The sequence below is a fragment of the Dendrobates tinctorius genome, unplaced genomic scaffold (assembly GCF_039654945.1).
Source record: "Dendrobates tinctorius isolate UK_male_01 unplaced genomic scaffold, ASM3965494v1 ptg000060l, whole genome shotgun sequence".
Lineage (NCBI taxonomy): Eukaryota > Metazoa > Chordata > Amphibia > Anura > Dendrobatidae > Dendrobates > Dendrobates tinctorius.
The window spans coordinates 70,722,608-70,741,629 of record NW_027361728.1 but is presented as its reverse complement, the minus strand read 5'-3'; the positions used below and the strand labels follow the sequence as shown (position 1 = coordinate 70,741,629).

The 19,022-nt window shown below is 45.1% G+C and overlaps 1 protein-coding gene across 1 annotated transcript in view; it reads left to right on the top strand.

Moving 5' to 3' along the window:
- The window catches only part of LOC141092824 (uncharacterized), a 52,940-nt gene extending 36,782 nt beyond the window's left edge, over positions 1–16,158 (top strand). The window contains exon 3 of the mRNA XM_073579150.1: positions 15,768–16,158. Within this exon, the coding sequence (XP_073435251.1) occupies positions 15,768–16,158 (391 nt within the window). The remainder of the gene's footprint in view (positions 1–15,767) is intronic.
- The last annotated feature ends 2,864 nt before the right edge of the window (positions 16,159–19,022 follow it).

The following is a 19,022-nucleotide window of genomic DNA, read 5'->3' as shown; positions in this document are numbered from 1 at the left end:
ACCAAACAGACATAGAAGGTACCAAGCAGAATCCAAAGCAATATCCAGAGAACAGACAGAGTCGTACACAGAGAATCAAGCAACCAGAACAGCGCACAAACACACTCAGGGGTCACCACACAATGCCAAGGGCGAAAGTATAACTGACGGGTGATGGGAGCTTCCTGAGGCTATAAGAAGCTTTCCCAGAATCAATGAGAGGCCACCATAATAGGTCCCAGGTGTGCAGGTAAGAGTCTGCACTGAGATCAAAACATTAACCCCTGAAGTGCCAGTCACCCAGCACTAGTATCATGACACCGGAGCTCTGATGGTGATTGGCAGGATCCGGGCATCCGGCAAACCAGGGTACAGGCAAGGAGGCATGACAGATATCCAGGCATGGTGCGTGTTAGGGAACACGCCGAGATTCAAGGCAGGATTCCAGGCAGGGTGCGTTCTAGGGGCACACCAGGGTCCAGGGCAGGCAGCAAGGCAGGGTGCGTGTGTAGGGGACCCACCAGCGTTCAAAGCAAGGTGCAAGGCAAGGTGTATGTGTAGGGGACACGCCAGGGTTCAGAGTTCAACAAACAAGACAGGGTGCGTGTGTAGAGACATGCCAAGGCACAAGGTACAAGGCAGAGTCCTGCGCGTGCAGAGAGACACGCCAGGGTCAGGGTTCAAGGCAGAATCCTGTGCGTGCAGACAGGCATGCCAGGGTCAAGGTTCAAGGCAGAGTTCTGCATGTGTAGAGAGATACGCCAGGGTCAGGGTTAAAAGCAGAGTCCAGCATGTGCAGAGGACATGCCAGGGACAGAGTACAGGTTAGGACCTGTGCGTGCGAGAGGGCACGACAGGGGACATGGCAAGACCTGCGCATACTTTTACAGAAGCATGGGGAGGTATGCCACAGGGCAGTTGAGAGCCTGGGCGTGCTAAGAGAAGCACGGAGAGCACAGTGCAGAGACAGCGTGGGTGCAAGGAAGCACAGAGAGCACGGCTGGGTCACTGGCTAGCTGATCGGGCTGTAGCACAAACAGACGGGCAAGACTCCAGCGAACCCGGCTGGGGCATAGCAGGTGAAACAGCTGTCACTGACCGATGAGCACGGCTGAGGCACAAGCAGGTGGGCACGGCTAGGGCGGGCATGGCTGAGGCACAAACAGGAGGCTAGGAAGGCCAGGCACATGCAAAGGGCACACGAAGAAACAAGACAAGGCAAAGTAAGAAACAAGGCAAAGCTAGGCAGGGTACGGAACAATGAGCGGAATATAGGCAGAAACACAGAGCCAGGTCAGAGCTAGCAGCGGAGCGTAGACCGAAGCCCAGAGCCGGGTCAAGGGAAAACCTTGAGACTAGCATAGGAATGTGCAAGAGAGCACAAAAGGTAAGAGAGGAGGAATGGTGTGTGTGCCAGGAGGCACAACAGAGCACCATAAGTAAAAGGAGAGGAATGGTGCATGTGCCAGGAGGCACTACAGAGCACCATAGGTAAGAGAGGAGGAGTGGTGCGTGTGCCAGCAGAGCACCATAGGTAAGAGAGGAGGAATGGTGCGTGTGCCAGGAGGCACAACAAAGCACCATAGGTAAGAGCAAGGAAGAACAAGCAAAGACAGAGAACATAGGAAGGACCACAAGGCAAAGCATAGCAAAGGCAAGACATGGCAAAGCAGGCAAGGCAGAGAACATCGCAAGGACTACAAGTCCTAGCATGACAAAGACAAACCATGGCACAAGAGACAACACAAGACAAGGCACGAAACAAGAGGCAGAGTACAAGCACAGAGCGTGTGCAGAGACGCACTACAGAGCACAGTGCAGAGGCACAGAATGCAGGGAGCAACCAAGCAGACCAGGCAGCCATGCAGGGAAGCAACACGATACTCAGGCCCCGACCATAGGAAGGGGCGGTCTGATATAGCACCATAGCACCTGCACTTCCCGGTGAGGATCAGGGAAGGACTTCCGGTTCAGATCCTCTAGGATCATAGAGAGCATTGCTAGATCAGACTAGGCTGAACCATAGAGAAGGTCACATGATCAGGGGTTCCAGGAATACATAGAGGATTGCAGAATCAGACAGCGCTGGAAGGTCACATGATCAGAGGTTCCAGGAATACAGAGAATTGCAGAGTCAAAGCAGAGACGGATGGTTACCTAGCAACGGCGTGCAGCCGTGAGGTAAGGCGCGCGTGCTCACTGCTCCAGGCATTCTGCAGCACGAGACATAACTGGCATGAGAATTCAGTGCACGTGCACACCACTCCAGGAGTGATGCGGCATACCAGACATGGCAGGCATGATAGTTCTGTGCACATGCACACTGCCCCTGGGGTCTTGCCGATAACAGACATGGCAGGCATAACGGACATGGCGGGCATGACAAGATAGCAACATAGTAACATAGTAAAATACAGTAGTTATTAAGGTTGAAGAGAGACTTTAAATCCATCTAGTTCAACCCATATCCTATCCTAACCTGCCCTAACATGTTGATCCAGAGGAGGGCAAAAAAAAAACCCATGTGGCAAACAGTAAGCTTCACATTAGGGAAAGAAATTCCTTCCCGACTCCACATATGGCAATCAGACTAGCTCCCTGGATCAACGCAATATTAAAGAAACTAGTGTATATACCCTGTAATATTATACTTTTCAAGAAAGGCATCCAGTCCCTTCTTAAATTTTAGTAGGGAATCACTCATTACAACATCATATGGCAGAGAGTTCCATAGTCTAACTGCTCTTACAGTAAAGAATCCACGTCTGTGAGTATGCTTAAACCTTCATTCCTCCAGACGTAGAGGATGCCCCCTTGTCCCCGTCACAGGTCTAAGAGTAAAAAGATCATTAGAAAGGTCTTTGTATTGTCCCCGCATATATTTATACATTGTAATAAGATCACCCCTAAGGCTACTTTCACACATCAGGTTTTCGGCGTCAGGCGCGATCCGGCGTCGTGCCGGAATGCCGGATCCGGCAAATGTTTTGTAAAACCTGATGTGCCGGATCCGGTTTTCTGCCGGATCCGTCTTGTTCTTGACAGACAAAACCGGATCCGTCTCATCCGGTTCATCCGTTTTTCTATCCGTTTTTTCGACGGATTACGCCGGATCCGGTTTTTAAAATTGACCCTTGTGGCCCCTCAAGGCAGAGTACACTGGCAGGATGACAGAGTGTGAAAGATTTGTGCCCTAACCAAACTTGTGTACCTTCTGGACCAACAGTATATACCTTTGCCAACCAAAGTTGGCTATCTTGTCATGGTCTACTATTTTTAGCTTTAGGCCACAGGTGTGTACCTGGTTGTGTTTTATGCAAAGTATTTCACCTTTTAACAAAAGTTGTGTACATTGTTAGGAAATCACCAACAATAAACACAACTTTTTAGGTGAAATACTTTGCTTCAAACACAACCAGGAACACAACTGTGGCAAAAAGCTAAAATTTACCCACAGTTATACCTGGTTTTGAATACCTTTTTACCTTTGAAATACCCTGTATTTAACCTTTTTTTTAAACATAGTTCGCCGCAGAAAGAAAAGACAGACAACCATTGTGAAACGATAATTTAACTTTTATTTAAAATTTTTTTTTTTTTTGTAAAATGTTTTTAAAGTGCAAAAAACTTTTTTAATAAAGGTTTTAAACCCAATGGGCATTTTTATTAAAAAACACACATTACAAATCTGTGTATTGTGGGGTGGAAATACTGCTGGAGGGGCTGCGGGACACTTCGACACTGGGTGTGTGGAGAGAGGACTGGGATCGTGGTGGGGAAGGAACAGTTAGAGGTGAAGGTGTGGAAAAAACTACAGAATGGGTGGACATTTAGGAAGCAGAAGAGGTGGTGGGTGGTGGAGTGGAGGGTTGGGCAGGGACTGTAGGAGCAGATGATGTTGATGGAAAGTTGTATGGGGAAGGAGTTTGGTACGGGGAAGGAGTTTGGTACGGGGAAGGAGTTTGGTACGGGGCAGGTTGCTGGAAGTGGGGAGATGACTGGTACTGGGGAGGTTGCTGGTACTGGGGAGGTTGCTGGTACTGGGCAGGTTGCTGGTATGTAGTAGGAGGGGGAGGATGAAAAGTGGCTGGAGGGGTGCAGATGTAATAGGAGGGGGAGGATGGAAAGTGGCTGGAGGGGGTGCAGGTGGAGGAACTACAGTGGTGGGAGGTGGAGGTTGGGAGGTAACCTGCTGTAGAGCACCGTGGCACGAATGCATTACATGCATCTGCTGGGCAGGAGAGAGCGTTTCCATGCGCTCCACAACAGACCTGAAAAAGGTGTGGTTTGGCGAAGATCTTGCTTCTGAATGCATGGTTTGCAGAAGTGTCTTCACCTCCAGAATGCTGGAGTTGATCTGCTGAAAGCCTGCGGAGATTTGCTCTGACAAGACTTTGAGACAGTTCTGGAAAGATGCATTCAGATGCAATAACTCTTGCGCATAACTCTTTTCCTGACCCCTCTGCCGCTGCCGCCCAGTACCCGCAGGTGTACTAGAGGCGGCAGGGGCAGAAGGGTGGGGTAAAGGGAAAGCGATCTCCTCACCAGCAGCTTCATGTAATGTAGGCAGCCATGATGCTCCTGTGCTGGTGGATGGGACAGATGGGTCGAATGTGTGGGAAGGCAGGGAAGGTGCAGATGTACCGGGGCGGTCGAAGTGTCCCTCGGTGCCGGTCTCCTCAGGGATCGCCTCAGAAGGGTCCAATCGTGCAGGCTCCCGAGTGCTGCTCACCGTGCTGTGGAATAAAGAGAAAAAAAAACAATTAAAATACTGACATGGTATGGCCCTGGCTGAAAAAAAAAAGTTACATCTTTTTCACATGTGGTGTGTAATATTTACCTTCTGGTGAGCATTGTTTCCCGGAGGAACGACAGGGCTTGTGCGTACTTGTACTTGCTCCTGCGTCCTCCAGATCCACTCGGGGCCCGCATCTCTTTATTGAACTCCTTCTTGAAACGATCCCTCACAGACCGCCACCGATTCACAATTCTGTTCCCTGAAACGAGAAAGGAGTGGTTAGTATACAACATCAGTGTTTCACAAACTCCAGTCCTCATGGTCCCCAGGGGTCATGTTTTCAGGATTTCAATAGTAAATAGAAATCCTGAACACATGATCCGTGGGGACCACGAGGACTGGAGTTCGGGAAACACTGGTTTACATCAAGCAACCGTTACTGTATATACTTACGCTCTTTAATCTGGTCCCGAGCTTCGAGGTCCTCCCAGCGGCCCACAAGGAGAGAACAGATTTCCTCCCAGAGTCGTCGGGTAATGATCAGGTCAGCGTGGCGGCGGTCAGCCATATTCCAGAGCGGCTCCCTTTCTCTGACGAGATCGATGAGGCGGTCCACATCAATCCCTCCATCCTCACCGTCAGAGTCGGGAGCACGCTGTGAAGGCTGTTAAAGAAAAAGACAAAAATAACATAATTAGCCTCCACAAAAGAAATGAAATAAAAAGTGCCAAAAAACAAAGCAAAAATATTTATACTTACACGCTGGTGACCGCCGCGTTGCTGTCGCCGACGACCCTGGGAGGCACTGCGAGGACCTCTTGGCCGAGCACCAGATTGGGAAGACTAGAGAAGAAAACAAAAAATGTTATGAGTTTGGATGTAGGCATTTGTTTGCTGTGTGTGGTCTGCAGAACATTGTTTTCTATGTGTTGTGTGTAGTGTGATGTTGTGTTTCTGCGTTTGATGCAAAAAACTTACGAATTGTGAGCCCACTCCAAGCGTCTGTCCACCCCTTCCTTCTTCTTCTGGGAGCTCCTCTTCATCTTGTGATTCCTGTTTTGAAATAAAAGGCAATGAATAGACATATATTACAGAGATGATGGATTTTGGAAATAAAAACTTACCGTCAAACGCTGACGATGCGAGGGAGGGCTCCCAGAAGAAGATGTGCTGTCCTGTTGATGGCCAGACTCCATGGCTGTGGGTATTGCTGCTGCCAGTGATGCCATTTCTGCTGCTGCTGCTGCATCTCTTTGGCGGCTGTTGAATAAAGAGAAACAAAGGGCCAATGAATATCTTGATATTCCATGGCCCTAGTTTGGAGGAATGGGGGATTTGATAATTACCGTCTCTCATCTGCTTCTGGACTCCCCTCCCGTTCAGCATGCTGCTCCATTTGGGGTGTTGCTGATGGTGCTGCTGCTGCATCTCTTTGGCGGCTGTTGAATAAAGAGAAACAAAGGGCCAATGAATATCTTGATATTCCATGGCCCTAGTTTGGAGGAATGGGGGATTTGATAATTACCGTCTCTCATCTGCTTCTGGACTCCCCTCCCGTTCAGCATGCTGCTCCATTTGGGGTGTTGCTGATGGTGCTGCTGCTGCAGATGTCTGCTGCCTTCTCCTGCGCCTGGTTGCTGTCTTGGGTGGCATGTTGGGTGTGGCTGAGGGTCCCATTGTCTTGCTTTTATATATCTCCTGTGGGCAGAGCTACTGAGCATGCTCAGACCAAAAAAAACGGATCCGGCCACCGGATCCGGCTTTCGCCGGATCCGGCGCATTGCGGCGCTCATAGGCTTTCATTGTGTGAAAAAGCCGGACGCGCCGGATCCGGCGTGTCCGGCTTTTTCGCCGGAGACAAAAAACGTTACAGTAGACGTTTTTTCCAGACGCCGGATCGCGACACATTGCGACACATTGCCGGATCCGGCGAAAACCGGATGAAACGCATGGCCATCCAGCGCGATCCGGCGCAAATGCAAGTCAATGGGGGGGAAACCGGATCCGGCATTGCATTTCGCCGGATCCGGTTTCTGTCAAAAGCGCCGGATCGCGCCTGACGGCGAAAACCTGATGTGTGAAAGAGGCCTAAGCCTTTGATTCTCCAAACTAAATAACCCCAAGTGTAATAACCTGTCTTGGTATTGCAGACCCACTAGTTCCCTAATAACCTTGGTCGCTCTTCTCTGCACCCGCTCCAGTTCAGCTATGTCTTTCTTATACACCAGAGACCAGAACTGTGCACAGTATTCTAAGTGTAGTCGCACTAGTGACTTATATAGAGGTAAAATGATGTTCTCCTCATGAGCATCTATGCCTCTTTTAATGCATCCCATTATTTTATGTGCATTTGCAGCAGCTGCCTGACACTGACCACTAAATGTGAGTTTGTCGTCCACCCAAACATCCAGGTTTTTTTCCGTGACAGTTTTGCCCAGTGTTTTACAATTAAGCACATAATTATACATCTTGTTCGTTCTACCCAAGTGCATGACCTTACATTTATCCCCATTAAAGCTCATTTGCCATTTATCAGCCCAAGCTTCTAGTTTACATAAAACCTCCTGTAATACAAAATTGTCCTCCTCTATATTGATTACCCTGCAGAGTTTAGTGTCATCTGCAAATATTGAAATTCTACTCTCTATGCCCCCTACAAGGTCATTAATAAATATGTTAAAAAGAATCGGGCCCAAAACTGACCCCTGTGGTACCCCACTGCTAACCGTGACCCAGTCCGAGTGTGCTCCATTAATAACCACCCTTTGTTTCCTATCCCTGAGCCAGCTCTTAACCCACCTACACATATTTTCCCCTATCCCCATTGTCCTCAACTTATGTATCAACCTTTTGTGTGGCACCGTATCAAAAGCATTTGAAAAGTCAATGTACACCACGTCCACTGCATTCCCTTGGTCCAGTTCGGAACTTACCTCTTCATAAAAGCTTATCAGATTAGTCTGACAGGAACGGTCCCTTGTAAACCCATGTTGATATTGGGTCATGAGTAGTGTTGAGCATTCCGATACTGCAAATATCGGGTATTGGCCGATATTCGCTGTATCGGAATTCCGATACTGAGTACCGATATTTTTTCTATATCGGAATCGGAAGTTCCCAAAATGCAATGAGCCACTGTTGTGGCTCTGATTGGCTGCCGAAATGACGTCATCATGATGCACGGTCTGTGTGCATCATGATACGCCGTCAGTTTGGGTCTTCCGGGGGGTCTGTGCCGACTGCCCGGGGGTCTGTACTGTCCTGCCCAGGGGTCTGTACCGGTCTGCTGGGGGTCTGTGCCGGCCTGCCAGGGGTCTGTGCCGACTGCCCGGGGGTCTGTGCCGACTGCCGGGGGTCTGTACCGGCCTGCCGGGGGGTTGTGCCGACTGTACGGGGGTCTGTACAGGCTGCGGGGGTCTGTACAGGCATCGTTGCCTGCTACCATGACGGTGATTGACACATTAGCCAATGATGGGACAGTAGTAGTCCCATCATTCGGCTAATGTGTTGAATGTAAAAAAAAAAAGATACATACTACATACATACTACATGCTACATACATACTACTTACATGCTACATACATGCAACATACATACTACATACATGCTACTTGCTACATACAGTACATACTACATATATACCACATGCATGCAACAAGCATACTACATATATACCACATATATACTACATGCATGCAACATACATACATACTATATATATACCACATGCATGCAACATGCATACTACATATATACCACATATATACTACATGCATACTACATATATACCACATGCATGCAACATACATATATACAACATATATACTACATGCAAAATACATACTACATATATACTACATGCATGCAACATACATATATGCTACATATATACTACATGCAACATACATACTACATATATACTACATGCATGCAACATTCAGAACACATGACACATGCACAAAAACTGAACGGGTCATAAGACCCTGTTCACACCACCCAAGAACTAAGACACAAAAACAGAACACAGTATGACAAACGTGCATAAATACTCTGCTGTAAAACATATGTAACTGTAAGTAGCAAGTGCTAGTAAAAGATGTTAACAAAACCAGGGTATTTTGTTGATACGTTTTTTTGCAAAAAAATGTACGCTAAGCCACTCCGCCGCGTCAAGGCATACCCTTCTCGGAGCAGTCCTATCTAATATATTTAAAAACCTGAACATGTGAATAATACCTTCATGAGCAGGGTTCAGAAAGGTGCTGCCCGGTATGGGCTCGCTGGGCAAAATGGCTTTTTATGCATGTCCCAAGGGAGAGAGGCGGGGATCTCCCAAAGCTTGCATAAGCAAGAAATCAATGGATTCAGAACACATGACACATGCACAAAAACTGAACGGGTCATAAGACCCTGTTCACACCACCCAAGAACTAAGACACAAAAACAGAACACAGTATGACAAACGTGCATAAATACTCTGCTGTAAAACATATGTAACTGTAAGTAGCAAGTGCTAGTAAAAGATGTTAACAAAACCAGGGTATTTTGTTGATACGTTTTTTTGCAAAAAAATGTACGCTAAGCCACTCCGCCGCGTCAAGGCATACCCTTCTCGGAGCAGTCCTATCTAATATATTTAAAAACCTGAACATGTGAATAATACCTTCTTGAGCAGGGTTCAGAAAGGTGCTGCCCGGTATGGGCTCGCTGGGCAAAATGGCTTTTTATGCATGTCCCAAAAGAGAGAGGCGGGGATCTCCCAAAGCTTGCATAAGCAAGAAATCAATGGATTCAGAACACATGACACATGCACAAAAACTGAACGGGTCATAGAATCATAGAATCGTAGAGTTGGAAGGGACCTCCTGGGCCATCTGGTCCAACCCCCTGCTCAAAGCAGGATTCGCTAAATCATCCCAGTCAGATGTCTGTCCAGCCTCTGTTTGAAGACTTCCATTGAAGGAGAACTCACCACTTCTCGTGGCAGCCTGTTCCACTCATTGATCACTCTAACTGTCAAAAAGTTTTTTCTAATATCTAATCTGTGTCTCTTCCCATTCAGTTTCATCCCATTGCTTCTAGTCTTTCCTTGTGCAAATGAGAATAAAGTTGATCCTTCTACAATGTGACAGCCCTTTAGATATTTGTAGACAGCTATTAAGTCTCCTCTCAGTCTTCTCTTTTGCAAACTAAACATTCCCAAATCCTGCAACCTTTCCTCATAAGACAGGGTTTGCAGACCGGTCACCATTCTGGTCGCTCTTTTCTGAACTTGCTCCAGTTTGTTGATGTCTTTTTTAAAATGTGGTGCCCAAAACTGGACACAATATTCCAGATGAGGTCTGACCAAAGAGGAGTAGAGGGAAATAATGACTTCACGTGATCTAGACTGTATGCTTCTGTTAATACATCCTAGAATTGCATTTGCCTTTTTTGCTGCTGCATCACACTGTTGACTCATATTCAGTCTGTGATCTATTAGTATACCCAAGTCTTTTTCACATGTGCTGTCACTTAGCCCTATTCCTCCCATTCTATATATGCTTTTTTCATTTTTATTGCCCAGATGTAGTACTTTGCATTTCTCCCTGTTAAAAACCATTCTGTTAGTTGCTGCCCACTTCTCCAGTTTATTTAAATCTTTTTGAATCCTCTCTCTCTCTTCTCTAGTATTAGCTATCCCTCCTAGCTTTGTGTCATCAGCAAATTTAATCAGTTTACCCTCAATTCCTTCATCTAAATCGTTGATAAAGATGTTGAACAATACAGGGCCCAGGACAGAGCCCTGTGGTACCCCACTTGAGACATTCTTCCAACTGGATGTGCAGCCATTTACGACCACTCTTTGGGTCCGATCACTAAGCCAGTTATGAATCCACCTAACAGTTGCCTTGTCCATTCCATACTTAGTCATTTTTTCAATAAGGATTGTATGAGAGACTTTGTCAAATGCTTTGCTGAAGTCAAGATATACTATATCTACAGCATTTCCTTGATCCACCCAATCAGTGATACCGTCATAGAAGGAAATTAAGTTAGTCTGACATGACTTATTAGTTAGAAACCCATGCTGACTCTGTTTAATCACTTCATTCTTATCCAGGTATTGACATACATGTTGTTTAATAATTTGTTCAAAGATCTTTCCTGGTATAGAAGTCAGACTCACCGGCCTATAGTTGCCTGGGTCCACCTTCTTCCCCTTTTTGAAGATAGGAACAACATTTGCTCTTCTCCAGTCTTCTGGCACTTCTCCTGTTCTCCAAGAATTTTCAAAGATTATGGAGAGGGGTTCAAAAATTTCTTCTGCTATCTCCTTCAGTACTCTGGGGTGTAATTCATCTGGACCTGGAGACTTGAATTCATTTAGGTTAGCTAAGTGTTTCCTCACTATCTTTCTGTTTATAGATATCCTGGATTCTTCTATTCCCTTAATAGGACAGTGAATAACAGTTGATGTTGCATTTCCTTTCTGAGAGAAAACAGATGCAAAATAGGAATTTAAAAGTTCATAAGACCCTGTTCACACCACCCAAGAACTAAGACACAAAAACAGAACACAGTATGACAAACATGCATAAATACTCTGCTGTAAAACATATGTAACATACATACTACATATATACTACATGCATACAACATATATACCACATGCATGCAACATACATATATACAACATATATACTACATACATGCAACATGCATACTACATATATACTACATATATTCTACATGCATGCAACATACATGCATGCTACATATATACCAAATGCATGCAACATGCATACTACATATATACTACATGCATGCAGCATACATATATACTACATACAATACATTCATACAATACATTCATACAATACATACATATAGATATACAGTACATATAACATAGAGTACATACTCACCATCACTTGTCACTTTGCAACATACATATATACTACATGCAACATACATACTACATGCATGCAACATGCATACTACATATATACTACATGCATGCAACATACATACTACATATATACCACATATATACTACATGCATACTACATATATAACACATGCATGTAACAAAAAAGTCCCTAGTCTCCCTTTATGGCATTGCTGTGTGAGAAATTTCCCACACAGCTTTTGCCATAAAGTGAGACTAGGGACTTTTTTTTTACAGTGGTGGAGGAATACAGTGCAGAAGGATACCTACCTCCGTCATTGGATTCCTGGAGCCCGTAGAGAACGGTATCATCAGCTGATGCTGCTGTTCTCCATGCAAGATCGTTGTGGGACACTCGTGGACTTCTGCGGATCAGGGGTAAGTATATTGGTTGTTTGTTATTTTAATATTTATTCCACAGATGACAATGGCTTCGGGGACCAAAGTGACAAGTGATGGTGAGTATGTACTCTATGTTATATGTACTGTGTGTCTATATGTTTTTATTGCATAAATGTATTTTATGTAGTATATATGTATGTTGCATGCATGTAGTATATATGCTGTATATATGTAGTATGCATGTTGCATGCAAGTGGTATATATGTAGTATGTATGTTGCACGCATGTAGTATATATGTAGTATGCATGTTGCATGCATGTGGTATATATGTAGTATGTATGTAGTATGTATGTTGCATGTACTATATATGTAGTATATATATATATGTTGCATGCATGTAGTATATATGTGGTATATATGTAGTATGCATGTTGCATACATGTAGTATATATGTTGTATGTATGTATGTTGCATGCATGTAGTATATATGTAGTATGTATGTTGCATATATGTATGTTGCATGCATGTAGTATATATGGTATATATGTAGTATGCATGTTGCATGCATGTGGTATGTATGTAGTATGTATGCTGCATGCATGTAGTATATATGTGGTATATATGTAGTATGCATGTTGCATGCATGTGGTATATATCTAGTATGTATGTTGCATGCATGTAGTATATATGTAGTATGCATGTTGCATGCATGTAGTATATATGTTGTATGTATGTTGCATGCATTTAGTATATATGTTGTATGTATGTTGCATGCATGTAGTATATATGTAGTATATATGTATGTTGCATGCATGTAGTATATGTGGTATATATGTAGTATGCATGTTGCATGCATGTGGTATATATGTAGTATGTATGTATGTTGCATGCATGTAGTATATATGTAGTATGCATGTTGCATGCATGTAGTATATATGTTGTATGTATGTATGTTGCATGCATGTAGTATATATGTAGTATGTATGTAGCATGTAGCATGTATGTAGTATGTATGTACCATGTATGTAGCATGTATGTAGCATGTAGTATGTATGCAGTATGTTTTTTTTTTATATTCAACACATTAGCCAGATGATGGGACTACTACTGTCCCATCATTGGCTAATGTGTCAATCACCGTCATGGTAGCAGGCATCGCCCAATGGGACTTGTAGTCCCATCGGACGATGCCTGCACAGACCCCCGCAGTTTGCACAGACCCCCGGACAGTCGGTACAGACCACCGGCAGGCCGGCACAGCCCCCCGGCAGGCCGCTACAGACCCCCGGCAGTCCACACAGACCCCCGGGCAGTCGGCACAGACCCCCGGCAGGTCCGTACACACCCCCCGAGAGGCTGTACAAGGACAGAAAAGGGTTTTTCTTATTCCGATACAGGAAGTCCCATAGACTTGAATGGGCATTCCGGTTTCGGAATCGGCGATGCCTGATACTTTTTTCGTATCGGGCCGAAACCATCCGATCCGATATTTTAGGGTATCGGATGGTATCGCTCAACACTAGTCATGAGGTTATTCTTCTCCAGATACTCCAGTATAGTATCTCTTAGAAAACCCTCCAGGATTTTACCCACAGTTGAGGTTAAACTTACTGGCCTATAATTTCCAAGTTCAGTTTTTGTCCCCTTTTTGAATATAGGCACCACATTTGCTATACACCAGTCCTGTGTTAAAGACCCTGTTATTATGGAATCTTTAAAGATTAAAAATAATGGTCTATCTATGACTATGTTAATTCCTGCAGTACTCGGGGGTGGGGGATTTGTCAATTTTAGTGATTACGAAACTGTTTGAAAAGCGGACAGCTCTATACGGTGTACGTCTGGAAAAATGGAAAATCCTCTCTGTTTGTTTTTCCAGAGTCACACACAGCTTGTATTTGTCCGTGATACCAGCCGGTACACGGTAGTGTGTGAGGAGCATACATCGCTATACGGTGTGTGAAAAACTGAACGCTCGGTAACTGACCAGAACAAAATAATAAAAGTTGGAGTGCTTTGAAAAAAGCAGTTTGGACAGCAGTGTGCACGCAGAAATGCAGCTATCAGTTAGCCTTAAAAGGCAGCCTAATCACCACCATCGCTGCTGCACACAAAAAAACCTCCCCTTTCACTGCACACTAACTGTACAGTGAAAAGTGCTATCAGCAGAAGCTATTTTTTTTCTTCTTCCCTACCTAACGCTCTCCCTGTTCAGAATCAGCAGCAGCACCTCTCCTATTCTAAGATCGGCAGAAGTAAGATGGCGGTCGGCGGTCACAGCCTTTTATACCCACTGTGATGCCACACAAAACCAGCCAATCACTTCAATGCCCTTCTCTAAGACGGTGGTGGCCGCTGCCCATGTCATCGCGTTGCCCACAGTGTGAGTCCTCCATCATTGGGTAAGAAAAGGCACTGGAAGCATTATTTGAAATGCGACTTTGGCGCTCGGGTCGGCGACCTCATGGCTGACCTCACGCTATGGTCGGGTTTCGATCGGCGAAACCCGACTTTAGCTAAAGTCGGCGACATTTGAATTTGACCGACCCGTTTCACTCAACTCTATTCCTTACAACTTACAAGAAAAGTGGGTTACATATGGTTCATGGTATAGGCAAACTTATAATGTACCATTCCCTCCTTTCACTGTATTGATTAGAAATGACCCTAGATTTGACTTCACTCTGTCATGCTCCACTGCCCTCGGTCTCAAACCCAGTAGGACACCCGTGGAAGTTCACAAAACTAACATTACTTCCACAGGTCCTCCTCATAATACGAGTAAGCCCCCTCCAGAAGAGGACAAAACTCAAGACGTCAGTAAGCAGTGTCCTCTACACAGGAAACCACATCCTCTACTAAAATGCAGAGCCTTCAGGAAGAAGTCTTTGGAAGAACGCAAAGGTTTCCTCAAGGAAAACAACATCTGCTTCAAATACTGTGCCACATCCACTCATCTCACCAGGAACTGTGAAGCTAGCTTGAAATGTGCAGAATGCAGCAGCGTGGATCACAACACAGCCTTGCACCCTGGACTGCCTCCACGAGTGTTGTCGCAAATGAAGAAGTACGATAGAAAGCAGAAGAGCATTGATGAAGACGCCCCTGCGGTCACCTCTCATTGTACAGAAATCTGGAAGGGATTCACAGGAGGAAGATCCTGTTCAAAAATCTACCTTGTCCAAGTCTACCTAGCAGGCCAAAGGGACAAAGCCCTCAAGATATATACAATCCTGGATGACCAAAGTAATAGGTCTTTAGCCAGGTCCATCTTCATTGACAACTTCCGCATTGTAGGCCCCAGTTCTCACTACTCTTTGAGGACATGTTCAGGTACCATTGAGATGGTGGGGAGGAAATCAACCGGATACAAGATGGAGTCCATAGATGGCCAGACCTGCTTATTGCTACCGACTATCCTGGATTGCTACCAGATTCCCGACAACAGGTCAGAGATACCTGGGGACACATCACCCCCATCTGAATTGCATAGCCCACCTAATATCTGAGTTGGATCCAGAGGCACCAATAGCTTTACTCCTGGGAAGAGATATACTACGAGCCCACAAGGCTAGAGAATCTATCAAAGGCTTCCAGAACGCTAAATACGTACAGAGGCTCGACCTTGGATGCGTCATTATAGGAGACGTCTGTCTAGGAGGAGCACACAAGCTGGACTCAGTCAATAGTATGCTTACCAGCACACTAAAAAATGAACGTCCGTCTCTATTCCTGCCATGTCACAATACTCTGCTTGTAAATGAATTACCGAACAGCACTCTCCTACCTTGCCCTTTTTCATTTCCTACCAATGAAGACCATGCTTGTGAAGGTGAACAAGACCACATAGGATGTACAGTCTTCCACAGGAAAAAGGAAGGCAACATGGTAGCAATGTTTATAGAAGACAGGATGTTCTTGGACATCATGGATACACAGATAGTCATACACAAGTCAAACAGTTGGGTCGTACCTCTATCATTTCGACCTCAGAGAAGACGCCTACCCAACAACAGGGAACTGGTCTACAGACAATTCTTCTCTCTCAGACACAAGCTTCAGAAGTCACCTGAGACGAAGGGCCACTTCTTTACCTTCATGGGGAAGATATTCCAGAACAACCATGCAGAGATTGCACCTGAACTTCGGCATGCAGAGGAGTGTTGATACTTGCCCACCTTCGTAGTGAACCATCCTAAGAAGCCAGGTCAAATAAGAGTGGTATTCGACTCAAGCACCAAATGCGAAGATGTCTCTTTGAATGATGTCCTACTGATGGGCCCAGACCTCAACAACAGACTTCTGGAAGTATAACTCTGTTTCCGCAAAGATTCGGTGGCATTTATGGCTGACATACAACAGCTGTTCCACTGTTTTCTCATCAAAGAGGAACATAGAAACTACTTGAGGTTTTTTTTGGTACCGCGACAATGACCTGGACAAAGACATCGCAGAGTACCGGATGAGGGTACACATTTTCGGTAACAGTCCTTCCCCAGCAGTCGCTATCTATGGCCTACGACATTCCACTAAAGAGGGCGAAGAAGAGTACGGGTAAGACGTCAGATCCTTCGTAGAAAAGGACTTCTATGTAGACGACTGTTTGAAGTTCACAATGACAAATGAGGCTGTAATCAGTCTACTAAAAAGGGCTCAAAAAATGCTTGCTCAGTCTAACCTAAGGTTACACAAGATTTCCTCCCACAGCGGAGAGTTGATGGAAGCCTTTCCCTCTCAAGACTATTCCAGCGATCTAAAGGACTTAGACCTAAGCATCGACTCCCTTCCCATGCAACGGAGCCTTGGATTGCTTTGGGATCTGAAGACGGATGCCTTCACCTTCTAGATCAACAAAGACGAGAAACCCTTCATGCGCAGAGGAGTTCTTTCATGAATAGTCTATACGACCCCCTGGGGTTCATAGCTCCAGTAACCATCCAAGGAAAAATGATGCTAAGAGACTTCACCCAAGACAAGTCTGATTGGAACAATCTACTCCAGGCAGAGAAAGATGACCTATGGGCAGAGTGGAGGAATTCTCTCGAAGCCTTGACTGACCTTCATGTGAAATGACTGCATGCTCCTGTGCAATCCACGGAAGTCAAAGCACAAAGGCTTTGTATCTTCTGTGATGCATCAGTCAAAGCAATCGCAGCAGTATCGTACCTCAAAACTATGGACGTGTATGAACAATGCCATATAGGGTTTGTGATGAGCCTGACTAAACTGGCGCCACTCCGCGAACACACGATATCCAGATTGGAACTCTGTGTTGCTGTCCTCGCAGTTGAGTTGGCTGAGACTATCTCAGATGTGATGAATCTAGAGACCAAAGATGTAGAGTTCTACTCTGATAGCAAGGTGGTACTGGGATACATCTGCAATGAAACACAACGTTTCTATGTCTATGCTAGCAAATGGGTGCTGAGGATCAGGAGATCCACTTGCTCTGATCAGTGGCAATACATATCTACACACAACAATCCTGCGGACCTTGCAACTAGATCCATTGCACCAAGTCATCTTAAGGACAATATATGGTTCACAGGCCCTGCCTCCTTGTACTGTTTGACACCCCACATCATCAAGCCTGATACATTTGAACTAGTGGATTAGGATTGCTGACGAAGAACTCTATCCTCAGGTGTCAGCTCTTCATACAGTAGTTTCAAGTCATCACTTCGAATCTCATCAGTTCAGCAGGTTCTCCACCCGGAAGTCACTTGTTCGAGCCATGGCTTGTCTACTGCATGTGGCCCAGTCCTGCAAATCAGCACTACCTTCAAGCCAGAGACCTTGCAAAGGTTGGCATCACTGCAAGCATGCGTTTATGGCTCTCAACTTGGAAAGAGTCAAGGTTACAATACTTTGTGTTGTACAAAAGAAACAAATAGTGGCATCCGTTGATACCAAGCTGGGAGTATTCTGCCCATTCATGAGCAGCAAGTTAAAATTCATAGCGTAGTACCAGTTACAGCCTTTAGAGGTCATTAGTTAGTCATTTATCTTGCTTCTCTGTACAAGAGAGAATTTCTCCTTTAAGGAATAATGTGTTCTGCATAGAACCGCCTCCTTTGTTTTCCCGGGCAAAAAGAGATATGCAGACATCTTTCCCGGGCTTTTCTTAGTGATACATTAGTGTCCTTGCTCTCTCTCTCTTCCCTTCAATCTCTCCTCCTGACCAGCGGATTCTGGTGACACTCTAAAGCATTTATGTGTCTGTGTTAAACAGCCTCTGTGTAGTCTCTGTATCTCTTAGTTTAGTTAATGCTTTTACACTGCTTCCAAATAGGTTGCATTTCTGTACAGAGCAGGATAGTGTTGCAGCATGTACTTTGCCGTAGCTGTGTTGTAATGTTACTGTGCAGCCTCTGTAATGTTAGTTACTGATGTATTTGCACTCTTTATCATGCTGTTGTCTCTGTTATCTGCCAGTACTGACACACTCTTTATTTCTTTTGTAGTTTTTACCATAATGTCATCCACCATTGTTGTTCACTGTTACCAAGTTCACATCATCATCTCAATAAATATAGACTTAAGAATCCATACAGTCTTTTTACTGGGAAGTGGATGAAGGGTTTAACCGTATGCTGGAATCCACACAGCATCATACGTGGAGGAAGGTAGAGCAGCTTTACTCAACCATCCCAGATCCAGGGCTGAGTCTCTGCTGTTACTCTCATTGTCTGTTATTGAGCTCAAATTTCAGTGGGAAACTTTGAAATGGGAGAAAAACAGGAGAGCACTACCTAAGCGCAATAAAAAAAAGTGGAGGTAAAGGTGATCCGTATGTAACTGCTCACCTATGGGAGTGTGTGAGGTGGGCAAAACACCATGTAGGAGTTGTGGGATGATTTGGGATTCTTCACTATGCCTTGCCAGACGTCTAAGGTATGAGTTTTGTTAGTCCTTTTCCATACACAACTCCAAGCCGAGGTAGAGAAAAGAAGATTTCAGAGGCGCTTCCATCTTGCGGATATGATCCCAAAATGAACGTCTTATTGAAGCGTACCTCCAGCCTGTGACCA